Source organism: Xiphias gladius, chromosome 8, assembly GCF_016859285.1.
Source record: "Xiphias gladius isolate SHS-SW01 ecotype Sanya breed wild chromosome 8, ASM1685928v1, whole genome shotgun sequence".
Classification (NCBI taxonomy): Eukaryota; Metazoa; Chordata; class Actinopteri; order Istiophoriformes; family Xiphiidae; genus Xiphias; species Xiphias gladius.
This window is the reverse complement of record NC_053407.1, coordinates 8,659,357-8,686,981: the sequence shown is the minus strand read 5'-3', so window position 1 is coordinate 8,686,981 and position 27,625 is coordinate 8,659,357. Positions and strand designations below refer to the sequence as shown.

At 39.2% G+C, this 27,625-nt stretch overlaps 1 protein-coding gene across 14 annotated transcripts in view; it reads right to left on the bottom strand.

Moving 5' to 3' along the window:
• Nucleotides 1-27,625, bottom strand: part of cdh13 (cadherin 13, H-cadherin (heart)) — a 333,542-nt gene that overhangs the window by 266,653 nt on the left and 39,264 nt on the right. For 2 of the 14 annotated variants that reach the window (XM_040134179.1, XM_040134185.1), the window contains exon 1: nucleotides 25,269-25,312. The exons of the other annotated variants lie outside the window; for them this stretch is intronic. In XM_040134179.1, the coding sequence (XP_039990113.1) occupies nucleotides 25,269-25,271 (3 nt within the window). In that variant the 5' untranslated portion in view covers nucleotides 25,272-25,312. Of the gene's footprint in view, nucleotides 1-25,268; nucleotides 25,313-27,625 lie in introns of those variants that run through there. 14 annotated transcript variants of the gene reach the window in all.

Here is a 27,625-nt window from a genome sequence, read left to right as displayed (position 1 = left end):
GCAGCCATTGATCTTGCCCTTAGTGACAACCTGAGGTGTTTTTTCCTCTCTCAGGCTCTTTCTGCCTTTCATCTGCAAACACTTTTGTGATTTGGCTCCTTTGACTATATTTACCCTTTCAATATTAATGACAACTGATTTGGTTTTGAATGAGTTAAGAGAAGCCTGTGATTGACTTTGCATCACATTATACCATAACCTAATATAATGAAAAATGTTTATGCATGCTACAGGAGCCTCAATAAACCAGAGTGCAATGCAGCCACAAGACCTGTAGCATTTTTCATAGGGCACAGCCGTAGAGCGAGCAGTTTTCTCTACATGCACAAAAACTTAGCTTGAGGTTAATGTGGTACATGTATATCTTATTTGAATAATTGATGTTTGCTGCCCACTTCCAGCTGTATGGTAGAACAAGTAAAGACACAAAGATTGATTTTATTTAGGGTAGAAAGACAATTTCTAACCATTTGTTCCTGTATTGATATTTTTAGTACACTATCTCAGAATTCATGTGTAAATATCTCATCTTCCATTTCTATGGGGATGCACATATAACAAAAATTTTGTCTGAATATGACAATAATTTTGATAAACCTCTCTTTGTCTTTCAGATGTTTAGTTTACTGTAACAGCCCTTAAGTCTTTACTGTATGAGGTGTTAAAAAGGGACATGATCTAGTACTTCACTTCCACAAAGTAAGGAGAAATCTCAAGAGACAGATTTGAAAACGAATGGTCAAAATCAAAGCAACAGATGCCAGTTTATCCTGATTTTTATGTTGTATTGACATTGTTTTGTTACCTCCACCGAGAAGGTTATCTTTTCACATTGTTTATTTGTCTATCAACAGGATTACGCAAAAAGTATTGAACCGATTTGCACCAAACTTGGTGGAGGGATGGGGCATGGGCCAGGGGAGAACCCATTAAATTTTGGGGCAGATCTGGATCATTGACTATGAATTTGAATTTTTTTTCAAATTTTTTTTCAAACTGTCATTACGAGCAGTCGAGCAAGAAAAAACCTTCACGTCAGCCTCCAACTTGTAATTCCTTGTTGGAAATATCGGGAAATAATGACACAGGCGAGGTCTTCCACTTGGTGAAAAAAAATTACAGATGTGGAGCCAGGCTGTGAATGGACCAATGCTGGCAATGGTGGAATCTGACTTTAAGAATTTGACCTAGTTGTTTTGTAGATAAATATAACATTAATGAGCCAAGAAGTAGCTGACTGCCAACATTACAGCGGCTACTATTGTGATTCAATGGACGATGCCTCCAATCCTGTCGCTGCAGCCTTTTATTTAGGCCTTATTGGGTAATTACAGCCTCCAGCTACATCATGTATTTCATTTCTCATTTCATGTCTCCAATTTCATTAAATCATTTTTTACAATGAACAGTGTCCACTTTAGATAAGGGGCTGCAGAAACCAGCATGACTGTTTAACACATTTTTAGCAATATACCTACAAATCATTTATCATTTATGAGTAAAACGTGAGTTTGGTTGATTAAACATTTATCAACTTAATTAACAATGGTAATAATATTCTGGCAAATTATTCTTTACTTGGGAATCATTTTTGAAATTTTAACTGTTACAAATTAATCCCCACTTAGTAACTTATAGTATACTGATTAACTTATGTCATTTATTAATGCAAAGCTTTATGATGACTATGAAAATGTATCACTTAAGTGTTACATGTTTTTATGTAATTAAAAAGGTGCACATGCAGTACATTCAAACACATGTATGAATACATACAGCATACGATACAGATGCAAAGACTCATAACACTCATACTATGTTATTCATACATCCCTCTGGCACAAACCAGAGTATTATCGTATAAGATTTTAATGATCAGCTAATAGCTAATGGATATATTTTAGTCGCTATATTTGGTGTCATTGGGCTACACTAATTGTTTGTTAGTCCTTTCTCTTGTGTGTTATGACTATTTGTTTTAATCAGACGGTATATTTCATAAATATGTGCTTTCCACACAGCAAGGAGACTACCACAATATCTTTTTATGTTATGTTCCCTTTTGATTTCAGAAGCACTCCAGGTCAATTCGGTGTAGCACCAGACATGGCTATATAGATGCTTAGATTATACAATTAGCTGTGAGGCAAAATATTAAATGCAAAGAGGGAGCAATTTCTGTCCATGTATGTGGACATAAGAATATGGGTGAAAACACTTTGTTTTAACAAGTGACTGGATCTCATATCCAGCATTACCACCTAACTAAGTAAAGTGCAATGATACAATTTGGTTATTTCCAGTGCAGATTTAATAACAAAACTAGGTCAAAAGCTAATAAATGACTGGACTGCCCTTTCTCTGTTTGCTTCTCTCCTACTCTCTGTGCTCACATATACAGTAATTTAATAAAGCCGAATTCCCAATAAAGCTGTTCTCATTTACATGTTTTTCTGTTTCTGTTGTCAGACAACAAAACAAGTATGAAATAAAAAACGCGACCCATTAAGACTAGGTGTTAACCAGCATTCACTGTCAAGCCATTTCCAAGCTGCTACTCTGCACTGCTAACATCCTGATTTTATAACCTTGATCTGACAAAATCACCATACACATAAGTTGGAGACAACAGCTGTGCTGTGATTTCGGCTATATTTACTTGTAAAATGACCACTCAGAGAGAATGTTAGAAGCTCATTCACTCTGTGTCAGACGCCATTCGGTCAATTGAATGAGATGCATAGAGAACTGTGTCTGTGGAGGGAAAGTCTGACCTCGCACTCGCGGGGCAATACTGGTGACACTCTTCTATGGAAAGTAGCTAAGGTTTGTTCAAAAAGTCGCTAGATTTGTTGCAAGGTGCTCTCGTGAAGAGAAGTCACTAAAGTTAGGTGAAAAGTCAGTAAATCTAGCGAAAAAGGAGCTAAGTTTGCAACACTACCTGTAAAGGCCTCCCTGACGACGTATTAGAAACTGGCCACGCCAACTAACTTGGTAACTTCATCACTCACTCACTCATTCACTCACTCAGCCCCACTGTTGCAGTCTAGCCAAAATCTAAAATTTGTTTGTATAGTGTAAAGTGTATTCAAGAGAACAAATTTCTCTTATAGTATTGCAAAGACCACAGCAATTATGTCACTGTTTTGACTAAACATTCTAAGAATTTTGCTCTGTATACAAGAAAAAAAAAAAACAAGAAAAAAAGTATTTAAATAAGAAACATGCTCTCGGTCCTACTGCCTGAAGTGGACCATGCATACTGAGTGTTTACAAAGTGGTCTTTATATTCATTGCCTTAGGTTTCAGAGGTGGCACTCTCTCAATGTCCTTCGATTGCTACTTTTTAACGAATAATCAATAACTGTTTGATTTAATGATAACTCATGAGCTTTTTAGAATTCGTCTTTTGCTGATGGCAGGGCTATGCCAATAAATATGACTGAGCATTAATGAATGGCATAGTTCTCCCAATTGAGCTCCTGCAAGAGAGGAGGAAAGCTTTCATGAGTGTCGCCCACTCATCTTCCAATCTGCCCCTGAATAAGTAGTAGTATTAACAAAGAATTATGAAAGCATAACTGTTTAAATATTCATGTCCTACATACCGTATTACTTTATCTCTCTGTGCTAGTACCCGCAAAGCTCTACTGTATTGAGCCAAGACTAAAAGAGCTAACAGAATTAAACAGAAAACAGTGAATACTTCTCTATCCAATGAGCATGGTACTACTCCATAATCTTATTTTGTATCCTCTCAAATGTGTACTTTGCAATTCAATGCAGTAGTAAATGTTATTTTAATCCCACTACATCTGTATAAACACAGGATACTACATGTACAATAACTAACATTCAAACATAAATAGCTGTGTTTCTACATCCCTATTCCACTCTATAGTAAAGGATCAAAGCAATAAATGTTACTGCAGTCCAGTCCCCTCTTAAACAGTAGTAAATATTGAATATGCTGGATATACTGCAGTGCTGCTTTATGGAAATAATTGTAACAGTGGTAAATATTTCCTCCGCACCCTCCCACCTCACTGACCTTCCCGGTATCTCTGGCCCTGAGATGGGATGTTAATACCCGCGTCTGGATGACTGCCATGCTGCAGCCTGTACTCTAATGGATTGATAAAAAAGCTCTGAGGACAGAATCAATCATGATATAAACCTGGAGTGAAGCTTGTTAAACTCCAAGGAAAGTTCCTCTACCCTAATGCCCCTAATCTTAAGCCATTTGCTGTCTGACAGAAAGACTGCACTTGTTACCCTCCTCCAACGATGCATTAGGTGGCCAGAATCGTTTTACATGATAGACCTGAGGTAGATGTGAGGGAAGTAGGGAGTCTGTTCGACAGAACCTTGGCATTGAGGTGTATTATGTAGAGATATCAGAGTTTGTTTTTTGACAAAGAGAGCTTATATGATTATTTGTATTGAACGTTTTAAAGTAAATCAAAACAAAATGACTTTATATCTACATGTCTGCATTCCTCTGTCTGTCTCTCTTTTTGCCTTTCTGTCTGTGTCCTAATCTGTCCACCATCATACCTACATATGGAGCTAATGCAGCTGACAGGTAGAAGGCTCTCTGCTTCAGCAGTGAAAAGACTACCAACCAGAGAAGCAAAGGAATGCAACAAGTTAAGCGAGAGTGTGGATTTTCTGCAGTTTCAAATGCCACACAGGGACGAGAGGTCCCATTGAAGCCCCTCCTCAGGAACCAGGACAATAAAAAGGAGGAACCAGGGTAACCTTCCTTACACATGACTAAATAACGAAAATGGGATACTAGATAGCATCACAACGTGTGTAATGTATGTATGCATGTGAGAAAAGGAATGAGCTGCTGATAAGGCAGCTTGCAGTTAGAGGCCTATATACTTTTCATTGTGAGTGTCTATCAACCGGGTTTGGTAATGGCTGAGGCTGTTGCATATGAATGTTATCATTATCATGTTGTATTTTAAAATGATTTGATGAATTGAATTTTTATGATTTGACTGAGGAAGAGCAATTTCCCAGACATCCAGCCTGTATGAAATACAGTATGTTAAATGGTGGAAAAATGAAATGAATGAGCTGTACCTGGACTGCCGTACACGGAAAGCACATAATAAGATGATATTTTGAATGCGGTCAGACAAATAAATACAGTCTTTACTGAAGTAAGCAGCTTTATGATCTTACTGCTAAAGAGAAGGCAAGCTTACAAAGACATTCAAAGCGCAGTGAAATGGTGAATACACCATGTATGAGGTCTTTATGAAGTTATGTTACTTTTATGGTGGCAAAAGCTCCCCAATTGTTTTTACCCACACCAAAAATGTCAGTAGAGACCCTGTATTTTCGTTACCACTTGGGGTCCTTCTGACATCTACACAAGGTTGTCCTCCCTTCAGTTACAATGTCAGTGACCAATCAACAAAATATTTGGTCAGAGCTCTGTATTAAATTGAGACAGAGTCAGATACTTTTCTATTCATTCTTTTCTATTAATTGAAATCTCAAGAAATCTGTTTCTCCAGCCCCCTATTATTTCTAAAGTTATATTATTTCCTCTCAATGCCAATGGCTCAAACCTTATAGACATCATCTGCATCGCCTATTTCAGTCAAGCAATGAGCTTAAACATCCTTTCAAAATTCACATCCCAATTACAGGGTGGAAAGTGGAGAATGTGCTTTTGCCTCTATAAGCCTTCAGCCCTCCGTGTAGTTATTCCAATTCTCTTTCTTTAAGCAGCTCACTCACTGACCCTAATTCCATACCACTCTGGTTTCATTCTGAAAACTGAATGTAACCAATTCAAGGGGGCAAATTGAGGGGCTATCAGTTGTAGTGGAGAATTGTTTTGTCACTATGGGCATGTCAGAGCGGAGATGGAGTGAGAGCAAACATAGGAGACAGGAGGGGGGGGTAATGGCTTTAAGGGTTAGTTCGGCAACATTTCCGTGGGTCAGATACTATTCTATTGCTCGACAATAAATCTGATTTAATATCTATTGTCTTGCAGGTCCTGCTCAGGTGCGAGTTGGTACGGAGAGCTAAAGAGAGAAGAAAGAGAGAGAGTGAGGCAGGCAGGGGGAGTGGTATGAATAAAAAGTGAAAGGAGAGGAAGCAGAATGGGATATTGGAGGAACCGTTGTATTAAATCAGAATAATAAAGCTGTGCATGCACAAACAGTATCTAATAGAGATGTCTGGGAGCTGGAGAGCCACAGTTCCCCACCAAATGGTATCGGCAGTCCATAGTGACGCTGAAACAAGGACACAGCTGCAACAGCCAGTTTTAATCAACACATAGCAATGCGACTCCCACTCAGAGAGTAAAGTGGCTTATACTGTAAAAAGTCACTCTGCCTCTGTGGACGAACAGGCTAAAAGTGTGCTGTGAAATAAAGAGTTCCACCACTGGTGAAAAGTGTTGTTACCTGTTGTAATGGTGTCAAACGCCCTATAGCAGGCTTGTCAAGAAGTATCACACAGCTTGGGCACTGCCAATGCTAATCACTGCCATCACAAAAGCTCTGAGAGTTTTAGGTTGCTGCTTTAAACTATATATCCTGAGCTCCATAACACATTGTATGCTTAGATGATTTACTAGTGGGAGATATAATAACTACATTGTGTTTTGGAGAGGGGAGGGGAATCATACAAACAACTGCTATTAGATCCCATCCCTGAACAAAGACATACACTTAAACACAGCCTTTGACCAATGCAATGGTATATTATTATCACTGATATATGCATATAACATCCTGTTTCACATTGCATAAGAGACTGGCAACATAACCTCTGCATGCATTACATTAACAGTTTTCCATAAATATTATCACTGATGGTACGCAGACACATCTGTGTCAAAACAATTTATTACAGAGAAGCAAATATGAATTTTTGAAGTTATTTTTATGACCTCTACATTTACAGTATATCCTTCAGGTCAATAAGTTAATACCAATTCCTAATGCTACAGGTTGGGCACCAGATAGAGCAAAGTGGATACTTCTTGTGCATTTCTAAATGAGCCAAGAGTACAGATACTGTATGTTTGCATGGAGCTGGTTCCCAGGACAGGAGACCACAAATCTTATTTAGAACCCAGGATGTAAAAGTTTAAGACCTGCTGTGTAAGGGAATTGTGTAAGACAGTAATAATTGTTGGAGTGAACTGGAAATAGAGCTTTCCTCGCACAGGAAAAACAGCTAAGGAAACAACAGCTGAAGACCTTGTGAAGGGCAAATACTGAAGCCTACCACAGACAATTATACAGTATGTTGTGTGGTACAACCATGAAGTCAGAGTTAAGTCATGATGATAATGATGATAATGTCAGACTTTTATTTTTAGACTTGGCATTTAGATGCAAAAATTTTATTCTAAAATATCTATATAAAACAATCTGTGAATAAATTCCAAAGTATTTAATTGTAAAAAAAAATGACAGGCTGAACTGCCTTTGATTATTTTGTGATTATCAAACAAAAGCTTCATGTAAAAATCAGATGCTATAATCTATTCACCTAATTTCCTGTTATAAATGTTGTCTATGTCTTGTTACCATTATCAAAAACAGGTTTGAGAAAACTAACAATAGGTCCAACGGTCGATTATGAGAGTACATACTATATAGTCTACATGATTAAACCTTTGTATCAGAAGTTTGTGTGTCAGAAGTCCAATTCTCTTAAAAAAGTTCTCTATTTGGAACATTACTGTACTAAAAGACATCCAAGTATGATTTCACAGTTTCCAAAATTGATCTAGTTCTTTTTCAAACTACGGTCATAATACAGTATAAATGCTTGACCATGCCTGTTGGCCATAGCCATTCAGGCAGTTAGTGTACATCAGAGCCCTAATCAATAATTGAGAAAAAAAAAGTTTTTTTAGCCTTCTCCTTTGTCTTTCATTAAAGTTCGCCATCAGTGCCTGGTCACTTGTCTTCCTTTGCTCATTATGACCAATCATGACTATATACATTTGCCAGTCCTCAATATAAATAAAAAAGTTGCTTGCTCAGAAACCTCTCCCCCTCTAGCATGACAGCAGAGTATCAGTGCTTGACCACATGTCCTTTCCTCATTATGGCCACTCAGACAGATTCACATCAGCTGGCCAGTATCCAGCTCGTCAGCTCTATTTCTGATGAAATGACACACTGCAGATGTGAAGTCAGCATACACTAAGACAGGTGCCGCTTGTAAATGGTCCACGGGTATAATCTGGGATATGGCACACTTGAAGTTGATGTGGTTTGATCACTTTGTATGCCTAATTTCCAATAAATGTGGACTTACAAATGGTACCCAAACATTTTAAATGACAATTAGCCCATTAAAGATATTTTGAATAAACTCAAACCTGCTCAAAAAAAAAAAAGCCCCACAAATGTATTACTGTAGTGTTGTGGTAATACTGAATATTGAGAGAGATTCAAAGATCTTCAAAAGAGACAGATTCAGTCTTTATGTGACTTTCTTGGCTAAAAAGTCAAATTTACTTAAACATAATATTTGATGCATGCATAATATCACGTGTATTCCTTCAGCAGCCTTCCACAAATTCCCCTGGTTTTAAGAAAGACACAATAAAGAAATTTTCTTAAAAAGCTAACAAGCATATATTTGTAAAAAAAAAAAAGGTTTTTCAGGATTGCAGAGGAAGTCATTAAACCTAAATGAAGAAAAAACCTCCTCAATAACTGTCTTTTAATATAAAGGCTGAAAAAAAAAAAAAAAGTGGGTTTGTGTTATTTAGTAGCCAGCATGTCTCATTTCATACTGCTGCAGTTTTGGGGGCAATAATCACGCAGCCAGTTTTACATTCAGTAGGACTTTGCTAATACATTCACATTATCTCTCCAGTCTCCACATACACTATGCACCTTCAAAGCATCCAAAACTGTTTATTCTTGCTCTATAATGCTACCTCCCGCATGATGTGTGCTGCCTCTGCGTAGCTGAGGTTACAACACTTTGGGCTGAATCACAGACTTCATTCACTGCATTAATAAGAATAAATATGTCAAACATATTCTGGTCAGTCATGTAGCCCACTTTACAACACTGTGGAACAGATTAGCAGCTTTAGTGCTGGAGTGCAGTTTAACCAGCAATGCAAAGTTCATCCTTACTGTCGTGCATCTGTGAGACCCTCAGTGCGATGTCTACCTCATTAAGGTGCTATGATGTTTGATTTCAAAATAAGCGCAGCCTAATCAAACAAGAAATTACTTCGCACTGACTGGAGATAAATGAAAAGCATGCGGGATAGAAGTAGAGGTTGAACTGGAGTCAAGCACTTTTCTGCCAGACAGCCCAGGAGACTGAACTGCCTGTCACACCACAGATACCCCTAGAGAAAGATGGAGAAAGAAAATGGAAGCAAAGGAGGGAGAGAGGCAGCAATAAAGCCCAGCTGGGAAGTAGAGTAACGAGCAAGACTTGGGGAACTATGCATTGGAAGAGACACAGCTGTACTGATGAGGCGTAGGGGTGGAGGGTTGCAGAGGGAGCAGATTTATCTCTAAGTCCCTCTGGTAAAAGCTGCTCAGCAGTCCCATGTCCAGCCTCGGTCCCTTTCAGCCTGTGGGGGTTAGAGCAACCACTCATCTGTCTTACTGTAGGTAGGGAGGGGAGACAAGCAGTGTGAAGACAAGGCAGGGTAAATTTTGGGTAAGTGGACACAGGAGGGTAGTCTGACGTTCGGGTGTTATCCTTGACCAATGTCCTTTGTCTGCTGCCAACGCCACAGTCATGAGGGGGGCTACCCATTAGAAAGTCCCTGTGGGGGAGTACAGTGACTTGGGGGGAAACCTCTGCTACTTGCTCCACTGCCAACCGTATTATTGAAGGATGGGGGCATAATTAGAGGGCGCACCAGTGAGTACAGAATATGGAACATCATTAACAAGCTCACATTGTTGAAGTGGGGACTGTAATTAAAGGTTTCCGACAGTAGTGGGAGAGGGCTTTGATTGAAGGAGTAGAGGGACAAAGTGATTTCACTCATCTACCTATAGTGGATGTTGTGACCTTCACACCAATTGACAGTAGACTGTGTGTGTAGACGGCGTGCATGCGTTTCTAACTGTGTGTGCCTCCTGTATGTGCTTGTCTGTGTGCATATGTATGTAGTTTGACTTGATGAAGAAAGATATGAGGCCAATTTGACACTGGAGTCTACAATCTATGACACTATTCATCTGAAGAGGAAAGAGACGGGGGGGGATCAGTGATCGAACAGGCAATTCACTGTTCACTATATGGAAGAAGGTCAGAGGAGAAAATGTCCAATGAAAGGGCACTCAAAAAAGTATATTAAAGCCCCTGAGGGCCAGAAACAGAGTACAAGGCTAAACTGTGAATCCTTTGCCTGTCCCCTATGGAGGCTTTTGTGACTGTTGAATGCATGCAAAGTGATTTACCATTGTTCCTTTCCTCTCGCCATGAAACTATTTTAACTTGTAGTAGGGGCATTTGTTGATTTCTTGCATTGACCAATCATTCTATTCTCCAGACATACTGGGATCTTTTGGGGGTTAAGCATCAGTCTGAAATTCATACATAGTATTCTCTGCCTCCGGAAACAAGGATCTCTGTCTATTTTGGAAGATTGACCCAGAGCTCCAAAGACCCGGAACAACATGATGAGTCACCCAGCAGATATCTAGGGTCAGAGCTACAACTCTGGACGTCTGGCCAGGTTTGTTTCCCCTGGAGAAGTTTTGGAAACTAGAGGGATATTACTGCCCTTCACTGCTGGTAGAAGAACAAAACATTTTTTTAAAAAAGCTTGTCAAAAACATTACTGTCAGAAAGATGTATACAGACCACAAATACCATGGCCTTGTAGCACTCTCATGCAATACCTCTAAAATCAGGCTGAGGATTTATAGCATTGAATAACAATTTGCACATACAAGATTCACCCATAATGGACAATGGACGGTAAATAATTAAGAGATATTACAAGGCTTCAGAAAATGATATCTTGTAAAAAGACATAACAAATCTGAAGTCTTACCCCTGGATTCAACTGGTGGCAGGGCTATGACATTGTGTCTGTGAGGCTGTTTTGTTCCATCCTCCACACAGCTTCATTTCAGAAGCTGAGAGTTTTTTCTGTCCGATTTTGTTGACTTGGTCATTTTTCCTTGATTTTTGTGATTCTACCATGGGTAAGTAGGCTACCCTTGACTTCTGGCCTGGTGCCACCTGTTATGACGTTGATATAGTGATATAATATATGATCAAGAGTCTGCACAGGGTGTTTTATTTTGGAAATTGACTGAATGCCTTTCTGTCTTAATCAATCTGCTCTGTGCAGCTTGATGAGGATTCTGCGAAAATAAAAATAACAATAAAATTTTAAAAAATTGGACTAGGTGTATGTTTTTAGCGCAGCCGATAGCTGCTTCTGGGATGCTTCTGTGATGCTCCTGAAATACACTTCAGCGCATCTGGTGGAATCAGAAGCTGTCTGGAGTTGTCACAGTCAGCTGGCGGAACATGACGCAGCCACCCTCAGTGGAATTCAGGGGTTAGGAAGCTTTTTTCTGAGTAAAATGTGTCTTTACAATGACCTTTTAACAAAAATCATTTCTCCCAGTACCTTTTGTTGGCCACAGCCAACATTGCACAGTCCTTCTCGGAATTTCCAATTTTAAGATCACAAAAGGTTATGCAAACACAACAAATCTCTGCCATATTCGTGAAAGCTTGCAATTTTCTTGCTCCCAATCCTTAGCAATATGTCCACAAACAATGCTAAAATTGGATCAATAATTGCAAATTTTACCAATCAATAGCCTTCTCTTTGTTTAAATCCAATTCAGAACCATTGTTACAACCTTTAGTCAAATAAAAATCAGACTTCGGCCACAACAAACCAACTTCCTTGGAAATTAATTTGCGTCTCAAGGACATTCTTTAACCTGAGGCACATTTCCCAGGATGCACTTAACTGCCTGAACTCAGAGCAAAAAAGACACCCAAGAATGTTCAACACTCATTCACAGCTAGCCACTGACTAACCCAAGAATGGCTACCAACTGCTCCCATTACCTAAAAAATAAAACTTTCAGACCACAGGGTTGATTGATAATTTTTACTCTTACTGAAATTAAAAAACAGATTATAATTATCAGTGAGATCTTCAAATAAAATTTATTTCCTGTTTATTTTTTGATCACTTAGTACCACAGCTGACTGCAAATAATACAAAAACAAATCACAAACAAAACAACAAAAATCTGAGCTCCTGTTGTATCTAATTTCCCCTTTCAGATAGCAGTGGGAGCTTCAGGGAGATGAAATCTATCGTATATACATTACTGATATGCTGTGTGTACTGGCCATTTATCCCTTAAAACTTTTAAAACTACAAATGTACAAGCAGATTTGCAAATATGGCAGAGAGGCAGAAATGGTCACTGGATACTTCATTCTCTGGCAGCATGGTTAGAATAATTATCACGCTCCTCAGCGAGATTTCTCTCTCTAACCGAACAGGACCGAGGGGAAGGAGTCAGTGTGTGTGAGAGCACAAAGTTTGGCCTTTTCAAAAGACCTTTTCAGTCATCTTACATTGGTAACAGAAAAATGTTGTCCACATATATACTGAGCTGTCTAAACTGTTTCCCACATATGTTGTGCTGCTTTTTTCACCAACTGCTGCTGACCGAGTGCAAAGCAGACACAGACAGACACGAACAAAAACATATTGGCTGCAAGAAGGCTGTTCACACAGATAGATAATACTATGAGACCCATAGACATCAAAGCACTTTGTCCACTAGTTCCATTAACGCCGCCATTAGAGAGAGGTGATTGATTTATTCACCTGCGAAGCCTGACACAACATATCAGTCACAACAACCCTCAGAACCGACATGAGCTGCGTATCGTGTGACGAGGAGCCATTTGACGGATAGTGATATTGGAAGTTATTTTACTAGAAACACTGATTTCTCACACAATATACACACATTAATCAGCAAAAAAGATGAATTTCACTGTTTGGTTGCTCTAGTCTGGCCTCCCAAAAGAAGTTGTGCTGATTGGCCAGCTGTACCAAGTAGACAGAAATGAAGCAAACAGATGGTTGCTTCCAGTCAGTCAAGGTGCTTCCAGTCAGCATGTCTTGTCTTAAATAAGCAGGGAATCTGTATAGCAGACAGAGGAGGACTGCAGCTACAGTGGAAGGCAGGATACAAAATAAATAAACAAATAAATAAATAAATGTCCAATCTGTGATTCTAAAAAAAGCAAACTGCCAGCAGGCTAAGGTAAAAAATAACTCGCCTGAATAACACAAATTATAGAGGATACTACTCACTTTGAAACCATCCACTATGGAGTTAAGTTAGTAATCCAATCTTCTCATGAGATATAAAGGAAAAGGTCAATCTCTGTGTAAAAGCACACATTCACCCGCAAGTGTTTGTACATATGTAAAAGCAGCCTTGCATGCGTTTAGCACCAGTAGTGTTGTGGAGTGTGAAGTGTGAAGTGTTTGTTCATGCATATGCGTAACAGAGAGGAAAGAAAGCACAGAAATAAATAGATGAGGAAACAAGGATATGAAGTGCAGTGTTGTCTATCTTTGCACTTTGAAACAAAAAATGTTTATTCCAGTGGTGTTTCTTTGACAGCAGTATTGATACCAATACCATTATTAATTCAACTTATCAGTCCGATTCTTTCTGATCAATTTTCTATTTGTAAAAAACCTAGTGGCAAGTTTCAGTTTGTGGTGCTGTAAGTCCGTGAGATGGGTAGCCCCAGTGTGATACCAGTAATGCTATGCACTATCAACTTAAAATTATGCGTAGAACATTCATCTGTCCAGATATATATCTATATATAGATATATATCTATATCTATATATCTATATCTATATATAGATAGAGATTTTTTGTGACTCTACATGAACATCTAAGTAAAGACAATGTAGGTATGTGCCAAAAGGAGAGGTGCAGTGTCCTGCCTTTCTTTGCCAGGTCTTTGTTTTCCATTAGTCAAAGATATAGCCCCTAAGGCACTCTGTGAGAGCACTTAATGGTGGTGATAAATAAACACAGCCACTAAAACAAAGCTGACTGACAATTCAGGGACAACGCACACCTACATCCTCCTTGAATCATCAGTCTTGAGCTCGACTGCAGGACGCTTCTCTTGAAAACTCTCACCGATTTCATAGAAATGGCCCGTATATCACTTTATTTTTTCAATGTCAAATCAAGGGACAAATTCTCAGCATGAAGGCCCCTGCATTAAAAGTTGAGCTATCATGACAAAAATGATGACTGGTGGTTTTATAATGACAAATCAACCAGCTGGGGACCCATGATGTCATCTGGACAGTTTCCCCCGGATGATTGAGCCTCTGTGTAAGGCGATCATCAATGGCACCAAATGGACATAAATATACACTCAAATATGTAGACGAGACATGGGTAAAATTACTGTTTGAAAAATCTTCAGTTATTCTTCTTATCTATCTTGCTTGGCACGTACAAGTAGACCTCATTAATCTGGTTCTGCAGGCAGGCTCAAACACCCTTGGTGGGTTCGGTGCCAACAGTCAGGTTGGACTCTTTTCAGTGATACTGTCAGTAGAAAGGTTAATTAACATGTATTTTCTAGGCAGTAACACTGAGAAATAATGAGCGGTCTTGTCATGTACTGTACATATATATAATATATATGCCAAAACACAAAAGGAGCATGGGCTTTGCCAACTGAATTCAAATCACCCTTTTTGATGAAATGACAAATACTAACTCTGACTGGGGATAAATGCAGCACAACACCTGACTCTAAGTTTGTACTCCCACTCAGTGATTTATCATTTAGTTCAATGTTGAAAGGTGTAATATTACATAACATTTCTGTCTTTTCACTCAGATATCAAGTACTAACCTCTCAAAGAGGCACAGAAAGAGGAAAAACAGATTCAGGAGAGAGTAAAAATGCTTTTGACGATGTAGTAAATCACATTTAAATAAATCTTTCCCTGCTCAATGGGCAAAATTGGATGTGAGAGATCAGAGCTGCGATATGTGTTTAGCATTCCCCAGGTGAAACCTGCTGCTGTAAATGAGGGACTGAGGGAGCAATGGAAAACAACAAATGAAGAGAGAGAGAGCAACAGTGAGAAGCCTGATATTTATTCTGGCAAGGGTGCATTTAGGTACTAGCACTTCAGTGAACAAGCAATCAAATGATGAAAAAAACAGCCTCACTGTTGACATAAATCATAATTATACCACAGCCTTACACTGCAATTCCTGCTATAAGCGCAATTGCAACAGGGAAACTTAAACATGCACTGTTGTGAATGAGTACTGTGTAATCAGAGGTTATAACTGATGTTGAACTGAGTGACTCATTTAAGTATATGTGAGGTAGTTTGGGTGTATGACTGTGCATCTGCGTACCTGTGTGTACAGTGCAATACAATGAATTGATTACACTATAGCCTAGGTCTGTAACAGAAAAAACACTTTGGAAAAAAATGATAATTTGATCCTCTCATTCTATACAATCAGTATACAGTATAAAACAAAAATGAGTACACCCCTAGACTTAACATCACTAAAATATTAAAAATCTTATCCATTTAATGCAATTTTATTTGTTTTTAGCCAAAGCCCAAGAAGAATGAAGCCCATTTTTTTTTAAAACAAATGTTTTTGCATTCACAGGGCCATCTGTAAATGTCATCTTCCCTACACTTTACTCATTCAGCCCCATATCAACACACTCCCACCTCCATGTTTCACCGCCGGAAATATGCAATCAGTGTGGTCGTCCTGGCCGGGTCCACAGCAAACATACTGGACCCCATCTGATCCAAACTAATCTATTTTGGTTTCATCTGACCAAAGAATGTGTTGCCAATACTCATCAGGCTTCTTTTCATGTTCTTTAGCATATTTTAATTTTTCAGTTTTTTGATGTTTTGTGAACAATGGTTTTCTTCTTGGACACCATGGAGGTTAACTTCATGCAATGTCCTTCGCACTGTCTGGTAACCTGTCCAGGGTAGACCCAGCCTCTGGCCCAGTGTCAGCGGGGATTGGCTCCAGCCCCCCCCCCGACCCCGACCCTCAAAGGATAAGTGGTATAGCTATGGATGGATGGAATTCGACAGCTCCTCATTTCAGCAATACAGAACTATGTGTAATTGAACTTTTACATTTTATCCATTTTATCACATCTTTAACAGCATAGTCAGAGCAAGAATGCAGGAGATGTTCTTCCTGTGTGAGACATGCTTCCTATGCATCACATTATCTTGTATCTACATTGTATTATTCTGGTCTACTGAGGCTACTGTCACTGATAAATTGTTTCCACTACCTTCTCTATGCACAAAGAAGCTCTTTTTGAACCTGAGTCTTGTACAGAGCCTAAAAAGAGTAAGAGGGACATAAAAGATATCAGAACAACCAAAGGCTGGCTGGGAGCATACAGGTTGTAAACCTTAACTGAGTCTTCACATCAGTGACCACAAATCATTTAAAATGCAGCTGGCTGTATCCTGCTGCTTCACACACGCAGACTTCACAGGACATCTATTGAGATGTGATTGAAATTTAGGACACCAGTGTCTGTTGTACAATAGGATGAAAGGGTCACCATCCATGATCTGAAGAGATCTCATCTCCAAAATAAAGCACCTTTCAGATTCCTAGTGAGAGAAAGACAGACATTAGCAGTTACAACTAGTGTAACCTCATCACCTAGGGAGCATTGATCAGCTCAGAGAGAGAGACTGACTGGGGGGGGTCTGCTTTCCAGACCCAGAAGGTCTGAAAAGCAGTGAGTATCACATAGCCAGGTACATACAAATGGGCTGTACCCAAAACACACACCACATGCACAACAATGCTGTCAAGCTGTGCCCACAATGCATGTAAGTGCATGTACACACACTCAAGAACACACTTTTTTTTTTTTTTTTTTTTTTTTTAAAATCAGGCTGTTGTAATTTCTGCAGCCCCTGACTGAGAGATTCTACACGTGGCTGGGAGCTGCAAGTGAAGCTGGGCTATATTTTCTTGTTTTGTTTTATAAAAATGTGAGATGGGGGCTGTGTGTTCGTTCATTCATCCATCACACTCAATAGGCAGACACTACTGAAGTGAGGCTGTGTAAGACATCATGTTTTCAGTTAGCTTGTTTGGTTTGGATTTGAATGTGATAAAAAGAGAGAAAAGCAGTAATTGGGGGGGGGGTGGCAAGGTCATGTTTCTGGGTTTTTATTCAAGCTTAATGCATTATTTTCAGCAGAGATGTGGTGCCATCATTCATCAGCAAAATTACAGGTGATATTTTTGACATTTTCGCAGCTCCTTTGTCCTTTCAGTACCCCTCTTTTTGATCCATCTCAACCTTTGGACTAACTTCATAATGTCTGATGATGAACAGCTTATTATATTTCTTAGTCAAAGATGAAAGAGCAAAAAAGTTGCATCAGCGAACTTCATTTGCATTAAAACCCAAATTTGTGGCACCATTTAGCCAGAAATATGACAAGATGATGAGGACCTAGTGTACTTTGTGGAGAATTTCCTTGGAAAGCAGGGCATAAAGCATGGAGCTGTGTCTGCTACCCTACTGACAAGACATTTCATACAAGAAAATTGGCATAAACACAAACTGTCCTCTGTGGCAGTGAATTGGATCTGTCATCCTCTCAATGGAGTAGGATTGGAAATATAATACAGAAATCACTCAAAATCCTTGTAATTACACACATGGGCATTTAAGCATGGATAGAGACAGGCAGACATACATGCACTTGCGAACACACACACACACACAAAATCTCTGCTGCAAGTGTACAGTATTTTCTTTTGCAACCACTGGCTTGCTACTCCAGAATGGCAGAACATAAACTGAAATTAATGCAGAGGAAAAGATTCAGGTCAATTCTCTATTGATTTGAGAGGTCAAACATTCATTCTGTTCTCCAAAACTGTGCTGTGCATGTCAAAGCAGGCTAAGAGAAATTCGATTCAGTTTAAATGTTTCATGCTAATGGGAGAGCACATCTTCAGTTACATGCAATTGGGTTTCTGCATATAAAGTCATACACAGCACTTCATCATGGACCTTGACAAAAAGAAGCAAGCACTATATATCTGCATTTCAACTGTAATTGGGTTTTTAAATTGGACAACACTTTGAATGTCATTTCACATAAATGTGGCATCCTCTTTGACTTTTTTATAGCTGAATGAAAATACAGAGTAAAAACTGATGTAAACCTGTCTTCTCAATGTCAGTTTTGGATTTACACACAATCCTTTTGTTTTTTTGTTGTGTCTGAAAATGTTGTTATAGCTCAGAAAATACTTATGGAGCCTACAGGTGTCTTGGTCCCTCTTTAACCTCCTTTGCTATCCTTTCTTCTGTTAGAAAATTCTTTTCCCTTCTGAGGGTTTGTTCCACTTCCTGTTAATGTGTGTTCATGTGCATGCTTGTATGTCTTAACCATACTACTGACTGGTTTGTTTTTGACATCTGTTAACTGGGTGTTGTCTGTCTGAATGCCACACACCTATGAATTTATCCTACTCCTGACTAATTTTGAGTTGCTTTGAATATGTGCAATCATTAAATGCCCAAAGTGTGTGTTAAAAAGTTACATTGTGTGTGTGTGTGTGTGTGTGTGTGTGTGTGTGTGTGTGTGTGTGTGTGTGTGTGTGTGTGTGTGTGTGTGTGTGTACACTCTCCAAATGGTGTTTTTTGTATGCAATACCAAAAAAGTAGAAAAGGTAAAGACACTGAGCTGCAGGAGATTAACAGACAGATAGGGCAGTACACCTCTTGCTCCAGTGTCTTAGAATATGTTAATCCAAGTCTGCATGTAGTATGCATTGAAAGCGCTCATGTTTAATCTATGGAACCGCATGGGATCATTTTAAAACCTCTCTTCACCTCACGTTAAAACCGACTTTTTGTATTATTCCCCTTTGTCTTTTCTGGCTTCCTCTCTTAGTTTTTGCTGCTTTTCCATCTAAAGGGTTTTTGGAGACATTGAGAAATCTAAAATTTTAAATTCAGCAACTGATGTGCCTGGTTGTACTGGCTGATCAGAATAAAATTTAAAATCCTCCTCACCTACAAAACCCTTAAGGGTCAGGCACCATCATATCTGAAATAGCTCATAGTACCCTATTACCCCACTAAAACAACGCGCTCCCAGAATGCAGGCCTACTTGTGGTTCATAGAGTCTCTAAAAGTATAATAGGAAGCAGAACCTTCAGTTATCAGGTCTCTACTGTCGAACCATCTTCCAGTTTTGGTCAGACACCCTCTCCACATTTAAGAGTAGGCTTAAAACCTTCCTTTTTGATAAAGCTTACAGTTAGGGCTGGCTCAGGCTTGGCTTGAACCACCCCCTAGTTATGCTGCTGTAGGCCTAGACTGCTGGGTGACTTCCCATGACGCACCGAGCTCCTCTCTCCTCCTCTTCCTCTCCATCTGCACGCATTCATATGGCATCAATGCTCATTACTAACTTGACTTATTATCTGTCCTGTAGTTTTGTGCTTTCTCGTCTCTCTCCTCTCTGCCCCTGGTGCTAGAGAGTCTGGATCTGTGACTGCAAACCACCTACTGCCCCAATGATCCTGCTCAACACCCATTGCTTCAAATATTCTGATCATCAACTATTATTATATTTAGTTTAATTAGACTATTATTCACCCTATTATTATAATTATTAGTTTTATTATTAGTCTCATTATTGTTACACATCTTTATGTTATACGTCTACTGTGCTATGTGCCCCCCCCTCTCTCTCTCAACCCAGCCTGTCGGGGCAGACGGCAGCCCACCATGAGCCAGGTTCTGTTCAAAGTTTCTACCTGTTAAAAGGGACTTTTTCCTTGCTGCTGTCGCTAAGTGCTTGCTCATGTGGGAATGTTGAGTCTCTGTAAATATAACTATAAAGAGTACTGTCTAGACTTGCTCTACATGAAAAGTGCCCTGAGATAAAATTGAATTGAATTGAATTGATCCCAAGATGGTTCACAATATTTTATGCTTAAAGCAATGAACAGAAGTTCATTGTGCTTTCTAAAAAAAATTGAGTTTTCATTTTCCCGACCATGACTTGAATAATGTTTTTTGTCACAGCAAAAATAGTTTTGTTTGCTTATTTTTTTTGTTATTATATCAGCCTGAAGGTGCCACATGATACATCAGTGGGAAGATAAAAAAAATGCCATATAGATATAAATGTAGATATAAAAAAATGCTCAGAGTACATTACTTTCATCAACATTAACCAAGTGTAAGCCAAGAATTACAGTGATGATGATATGTACGACTCCAGCTTTAGTCTACACAACAACCAATCTGAGCAGAGCCACAACTAACCTGACTTAGGGATGCTTTGGTCATAGATTCCACCTTCTGAACATAAATAGAAATCACCAACAGCTCACTTGTAGCTGTCTATTTTGGGGAAAGTGGGAATGTTATAAGGACATCAGCCCACATGACCACACGCGTTCAAAAATGTGTGTTACAGAGCAGCACAGGGGTGCAATGGTTCTGTGACCCTGCTTGTGCCCATGCCTGTGTAGGAGAGTGCTTGCTGTTAGCATGTACAGCATGTAGAGTCAGATCCAGACAAACATTACAGATATTGACGCTGTAGAGTTCTGCTCCCTGTATCTTGGTCCAGAGCAGATGGCCACAAATCCATTCAGCCAAGGCCTTAATAGAGCCACAGCTGTTGGCAGACAAAGTGAATCTCCCTCCATATGCATTTCCTTGGAAAACACAGCAATGCTCTGTTTGCTCTGCTGTGGGAGTGTGGCACAGTCTGCAAGCTATGACTCAGCCCACTGATACTTCTCCATTCGTACCAGTCCATACAGGGCAATTTGTTCAAATTTAATAAAGGCTAACAGTGGACAGCTACGCCCTTGTCTCCTGCTCACATTTAGCTGTAAAGCTTGCATTAACAAGATTTCAGTTAGAGTAAAGCATTACTCTCAACATGAGATGCTTTGATGAATCTTGCTGCATTTTGGATGATCGTCATAGATACACTAGCAAACAGGGAGGCACACAGTTCTTCAAAAAAACTCTTCCTTTTCCAATTCTGTTTCTCATGCTCTCTTTCTCTAACACAACTTCAATCTGTTACCCCTTCTATTTGGAGTTAGCACAATATCCCTGTGTTTGCATAGGTTTCTACACATATTTCTGCATCTGTTTGATCTCCAAAAATAAGTCCTGTCCACAGTTTAACCAATAAAAGTCAGGTGGATTGAAGAATGCATATAGTCCTTGTAGTCTGAATGTGAGAGTATGTCATAGCCCTAGCACAGACCATGCAGTGTGCCTCTCCACGTTGTGCTCAGTGTGTGCTGGCATAAGCTTTAGACTCTCTTATGACCCTGTCAAGGATTAAGCAAGTGCAGAAAATGAATGAGTGAGCTCTAGCAGGCCAATTCTTGCAGTTCTATGTGAGGAATATGAAGTGTGACTGCCATTATCACCATTCTGACACAAGGGAGTGTTGACTCTACAACACTCAAAAATACTGGCAAGAGCAAAAAAAAAAAAAAAAAAAAAAAAAAAATCACAGTAAGAGAGGACATCTCTAGATGACAAAAAAAACAAAACAAAAAAAAACTACTATACTACACTATTTTGGGAAATGCAAATGCAACCCAGGGAAAAAAAACTGACCGTAGAGATTTTCAGCTCACTCAGGTGAGGGACAATGAGCCCTAACCAACTGGGTAAGCAAGTGGCTTGACATTTTTAATTAATATTAATTTAATCACTTGAGTGCTTTGTTTACTGAGTGGGAGCGACCACAGATCAAGATTTTCACTTGCTGTAAGGGGGTAATCACAAACATCTCAAACACAGTAATGCATTCTTAAGTGTACATGACTGAAAGCTGCACACACTTGTGTTGATGTACTCCGGGAGATCTATAGAAAAGAACTCATTAAAGTTACTTCTATGTATTTGTGGGAAAGAAAGTGTAGAGAGAAACTTATCACCAAACTTCAGTGTCTACATCAAAGTCCTAACAATCCATAAAGTGCTAATCCGTTTTGGCACTCAGCAACCACAACCAGGAGACTGCCCAAATTCAGTTACAGACACACAATCAAACACATACTTCAAAGTTTGGTGTGCTGATGCTTTAAGTTGTTATCCAGCTTTCTGCAGCAGGCTCATCCCAGGTGCCTCATGGTGTGTGAGTGTCCACTAATGGATCCACTCCTTCAAAGCTGCTCCTGTGAGTTTCTGGAAATATTTGTGTGTTTGGAGGGGGGCAAGTAATCTGAGGACATTTTGTCACAAGAAATGATGGAAGAAGTAACGGAAGAATGAGAAGAACAAGGAATGATATATACAACTGATACCAAGTACAGAAATGTGATGTGGGTGGTGCATACAAGTAAAGAATCAAAGGAGAAAAAGCATATAGAGAATAGGGCTGTCAACAAATATTCTAAATTTGATTATTTAATCGAACTTTTAAAAAAAAAGATTTTTTTTAATATTCAATAGTGAAAAAAAAAAAACTGTCTCACGAGGTTTTTGCGTGGGCTTGGGCCTCTGCACTGTAAGCACTTGCCTGACCAACAGGAATCACACAATGTCACTTTCATTGATTGAAAATGAAATGTAGGTCAACGCAAAACAAACATATAATTCAAAAACAAACGTGTGGTAATGAGTTCACAACCCGAGTTGGCCGCACAGAGAGAGATCTGCACTCTGAGCAATCTAAAAGGCCACGTTTGGAAATACTTCTGTTTTTGGTCAGTAGACGGGAAAATTGTGGAACCTCAAGATAAAGTTATGACATAATGCACAAGAATAGATATTTGAATGGTTCAAAACTATGTGGTTTTTTGGAAGGAATAATCAAATGTCGATTTTGGTCAGTTTTGACAGCACTAATAGAGAATGGAGGGGTGTGACTAACAACTTTCTCAGATGTGACTTCTGAACCCTCTTTTCTGTTTTCCATGAATGTACTTTGTTATAAAGAATTTAAAACTCCGAAAATAATCTTTAAAACTACAATGCAAAGTGGGTGAAGAGGTAGAAAAAATTTAGGCTTTCTTGTGACGATAGAGAAACATCTGTCGTTTCATGTTATGCTCTATTGTTTATTTCATTGCGGTTAATTCCGAACACTAGAAGGACTCCGACGAGCCATACTGAGACATAACAAGGAGCTCATATCTAAAAGAGGGGCTACTCCTGTCACATGTACGTGGTTTGGGTGTGAACCTGACATGGAGCAGAATACCATACTTTGTAAATTATGCTGCAGACCTGTTCCCCAAAACAGACCCAAACACCACTAACCTCTTTTACCACCTACAAAAGAATAATTTATTTGTCAAGTAAATGTTGTAATTCAAAATGTAACAAGAAATAGGCCTTTCCAAGGGATTATTCTACATGAACTATTTATTCATTGAATTTACAGAAAATGTGTTATCCCGTGATATGTATCATTATCAGGATATGAGATTTTGGTCATATCACACAGCCCTAGGGTAGAGATAAGAGGGGGTAGGTGTGTGATAATGACTGAGAAGAAATATCGTGGATTGTTTCACATTTACTGAGAGTCGTCCGAAGCAGTTTGTAATGGCTTCAGTCAGGTGAGGAGGATATCAACTAGACTGGATAGTTAAGAGAAAAAGATGAGCTGGGGGAGATGGTGTGATGAAAACTGGAGGATGCTTGAAATCAATAAAATGGATTCGTGGAGTGGGGAAGTCAAGGGGTGCAGAATTGGGAGGAGATGGCACTAAGGACAGATGGTGTTTAAACACCCTAAATGCTGAGAGAGCTGGGGAGTGTAAAAAAAAAGAGAGAGTATACTGGTTTCCCACTTCTGCCACGGTACACACCCATGCCAATTGGAGTATGGCAGCACCCCATGACACCATACTGGAAAGGCTCCACCATCTGAACAGCATGAGCAATCTGACTACTCATCTAGGCATGCTAGAGTTAAGAGAAAGAGACACATACACAAACACACACACACACACACACACACACACACACACACACACACACGTACTTCTGTCTTTATGCGGACACTTGACATAATGCATTCCCTAGCCTCTTACTCTAACCTCAACCATCACAACTAAATAGCTAACCCCAACACTTACTCTAATCCCAACCTGAACCCTAAAACAAAGTCTTAGCCCTTTGAAGGTGTGTCAAAAAGTGCGGGCCAACAAAAATGTCCTCATTATCTCCTTAAGGTGTATAACTGCAACTGGTCCTCACAAAGATAGAAGCAGAAGTACACACACATGCTCTGTTTTAAACCACCCCAAACAGCCCAGAAGGTCTATTTTCCCCCTTAAAGAAAAAGAACATTCACAAAATGGAAAAAGAAAAAATCATGTTCTGTTGTTCAATCACCAGTCTGCTGAATACACAAACATGACAAACAGAAACCAAAGAAGATGCAAAAGCAAAAACTAGGACAGTCACACTCCCTTGTCGATCTCTCATTCAGTCACACCTTGAAGTCATTCCCAGAACATCAGCCACATAGCAGGACTCTCTGCAACTCAACACTCATAACAATGATTACCAACCTCTCTGAAAGATAGACATGCATCAACAACGTACCAGTTCATGAAGCGCACTGTAACAGGACTGTCCTCCAAACAATACAAATCACAACAGTTGTCCAACTCTGCCTAAATGTATGTGGTCTGCACACTGAGCAGGGTTCTGTTAAAAGGGAAGTTCTGTTTTCACACAAAATAAGTCTAATCTTTGCAGTTATGGCCAAAAATAAGACCAAAAATGCAAACAATAAACTGTAGTTATAACATTATCACAATGTTATAATTATAGCTTTGGTAGTTGGATTTTGCTAACTTTGGACAGAGCCAAGCTAGCTGTTTCCATTTCCCTAAATGTCAAACTATTTCTGTAAGCACACTCCTGTAAAAAAGCAATTTGATTGAATAATAAACATATGAACTGACAGAGCACACTGAGTAAAGGTCAGTGAAAAATTCATCAGTAAAGTAGTGGTTAATACCAACATGTGGAAAAACTTACAGTGTTTCTCGGCTGATTTCTGGAGCTTCCATAAGCCGTAAAGGTCTACAAAATGAATGGATATTTGACTACTACAAACTGTTTATGCAAACTATTTGGTATAAATCCAATATCAAGATGGTGGATGCAAGGACTCACCATTTCATCAAATTATCTGACTGCAGGCAACGCAGCGTGGCCCATCCCACTGAATAACCCACTGGTAAGGTTTACCCTCTGATCAAGGTCTGTAACCTGGGAAGCCTCAGAGCACACCAGGCTGACTGAAATGAATATAGATATGGGTAAATGAATTATGAATTATGAATGGGCATCAAACCAAAATCTGAAAACGCAATAGCTTTTCAAATTAAAATGGATTTTCTAAACATCAGAGAAAGTGATAGCCCTTGGAAACTTTACACAGAAGGTGAAGTCTACAAATGGGTAAACATATTAGAGAGGCTGATGGGAAAACTAAAACATTATTGCAGGTCACTACAACTATAATATAATATATATGGCAGTGCAAACTCTGGTGCTACAATTTGTGAGTCTATTTTCACAAACTAATTTATTTCAAGAGACCCTTAATGCTTCCAAATGCTTTCAAATTACACTGCTATAAAGCAAAATAGGAGTGACTGCATCACACAAGAACAAATAAACAGTTTTTACCACTGAATGACACCCATGGATGTCGAAATAGGTGCTGAAACATTTGAAAGATTTCAATAAACGAAAATACTCACAAGGTAGTGTAGCAGCTTCCCATTAAGTGAAAGTCTGTGGGTGCATGTGTGCATGGAAAGCTGGAGGGCAACATGACACACACACAAACTGATATAATGTATTCCCTAGCCCCTTACCCTAACCTTAACCATCACAATTAAATGTCTAACCTCAACCCTTGCATAAATCTAACCCGAATCCCAAAGTTTTAACTCTCAAACAGCCTTTTGAAGTTGTAATGACTGTCCAAAATGTCCTCACAAGGATGGTTTCAAACCAAAATTTATCCACACAACCATAGAGTGACATGTACGCACATACACACTCCAACAATTCTGGTATCTGTCAGAGCTATTCCCATGTACTAACAGCTGAAGTTGATCTCATTAACTTGCCCTTCATTCAAACAGCTAATTACACACAGACATGCAATCGCAGCCTTCACAGCACAATCAAGTCCTGACGGAGGGAGCGAAAGCAAGACAGAGGGGGGTAAGAGTTCGAGAGAAAGTTTGCAGCAAACACAAAGAAAAAAGGAGGAAGGAGAACATACTGAGAAAGAAAGCAGAGCGCTGAAAACAAAGTGAAATAGAAAAGGGAAAGCCAGTGGAGGCTTCGTTACTCCTAAGCCTTTGAGAAGTATTTTACTTAAATGTTAGCTGTAGCTTATTTTCCCTCTCACGTACAACAGTGGATTGGCTCTGACTCAGAGTCTCTCTGAAAAGCTATTGGTTTCCAGTATCGCTAATAAAGGAATTAATGTTATGTTAATGACTTTTCAGCATATTACTGCACTACTGATGGATCCATCTGTACTTGAAATGTCTTTTTTTCCAGAACCCTGCTGCATGGTTATTTGTATCACAGTCTTTGTCAGGTAATTTACGGTATGTGAGGACATTAAGCCATTAATACATAGTGTTACAAAAAAGACGACAGTTTAATGGCATTGCATAGATGAGCAAACTTGCCGTCAACAATGCTGTATAATGAAGCTTGTTAAAGGCCTACTGGGAATGGAAAACAGTGACTGCCAAAACTTAACTGTGAATGTCTCTTTGCCGACATGTGTGCATATGCTTTTTGATGTGTATATTTGTGCATTTGACTCAGAGTAAAAACAAAAACAAAACAAAAAAACAAAAAAAACTGAATAAAGTTAGAACAAGAAAGCAGTTGGTTGACAACAGGGATGTAGCAAAGCAGGGTCAGCATCTGGGTGGCACACTTTGCTACTACTGCAGATATCTGGTTTCAATCCCCAGCATTTAGCTTCAGGGTTTCAAGAGCTGCTTCCTTGTTGGAACCAGTTACTAAACTCAGAGGTAATGAATCTCTAATCAAATTCTTTATCAAGCTATTAACAAAAAAACAGCCCTTTTGCTAGCTGAAACATTAAAACTGATACCTGGTTTTAATGTGGTAGCTGATCAGTGTATACACTTGATAGCTAATAAATGCAACTCTGTAAATAATTTACTCTATATGTAACTATCCCAAAAGCCAAGTTAAACTTGGCTGTTGCTTGTTAATATGCTTTCTGCCAACAAAGGATAATTACAGACCTTAAATCTTCAACTGCTGCTACTTTTACACAATTGGCTGTGCTTGCTGAAGGGACCAGTGAGGAATCATGTCCTTGTTGCCGCACTACTGACTCCTTGTTTGTTGGCTCACCTTTTTCTCCTTCTCTCCTTCTGTCCTGTCTCACACTCTGTCTGAGACAGAGGATAGTCTTCTTTGCTGTAGACTTCAAATCTGAAAATCTGCAATAAATTATATGT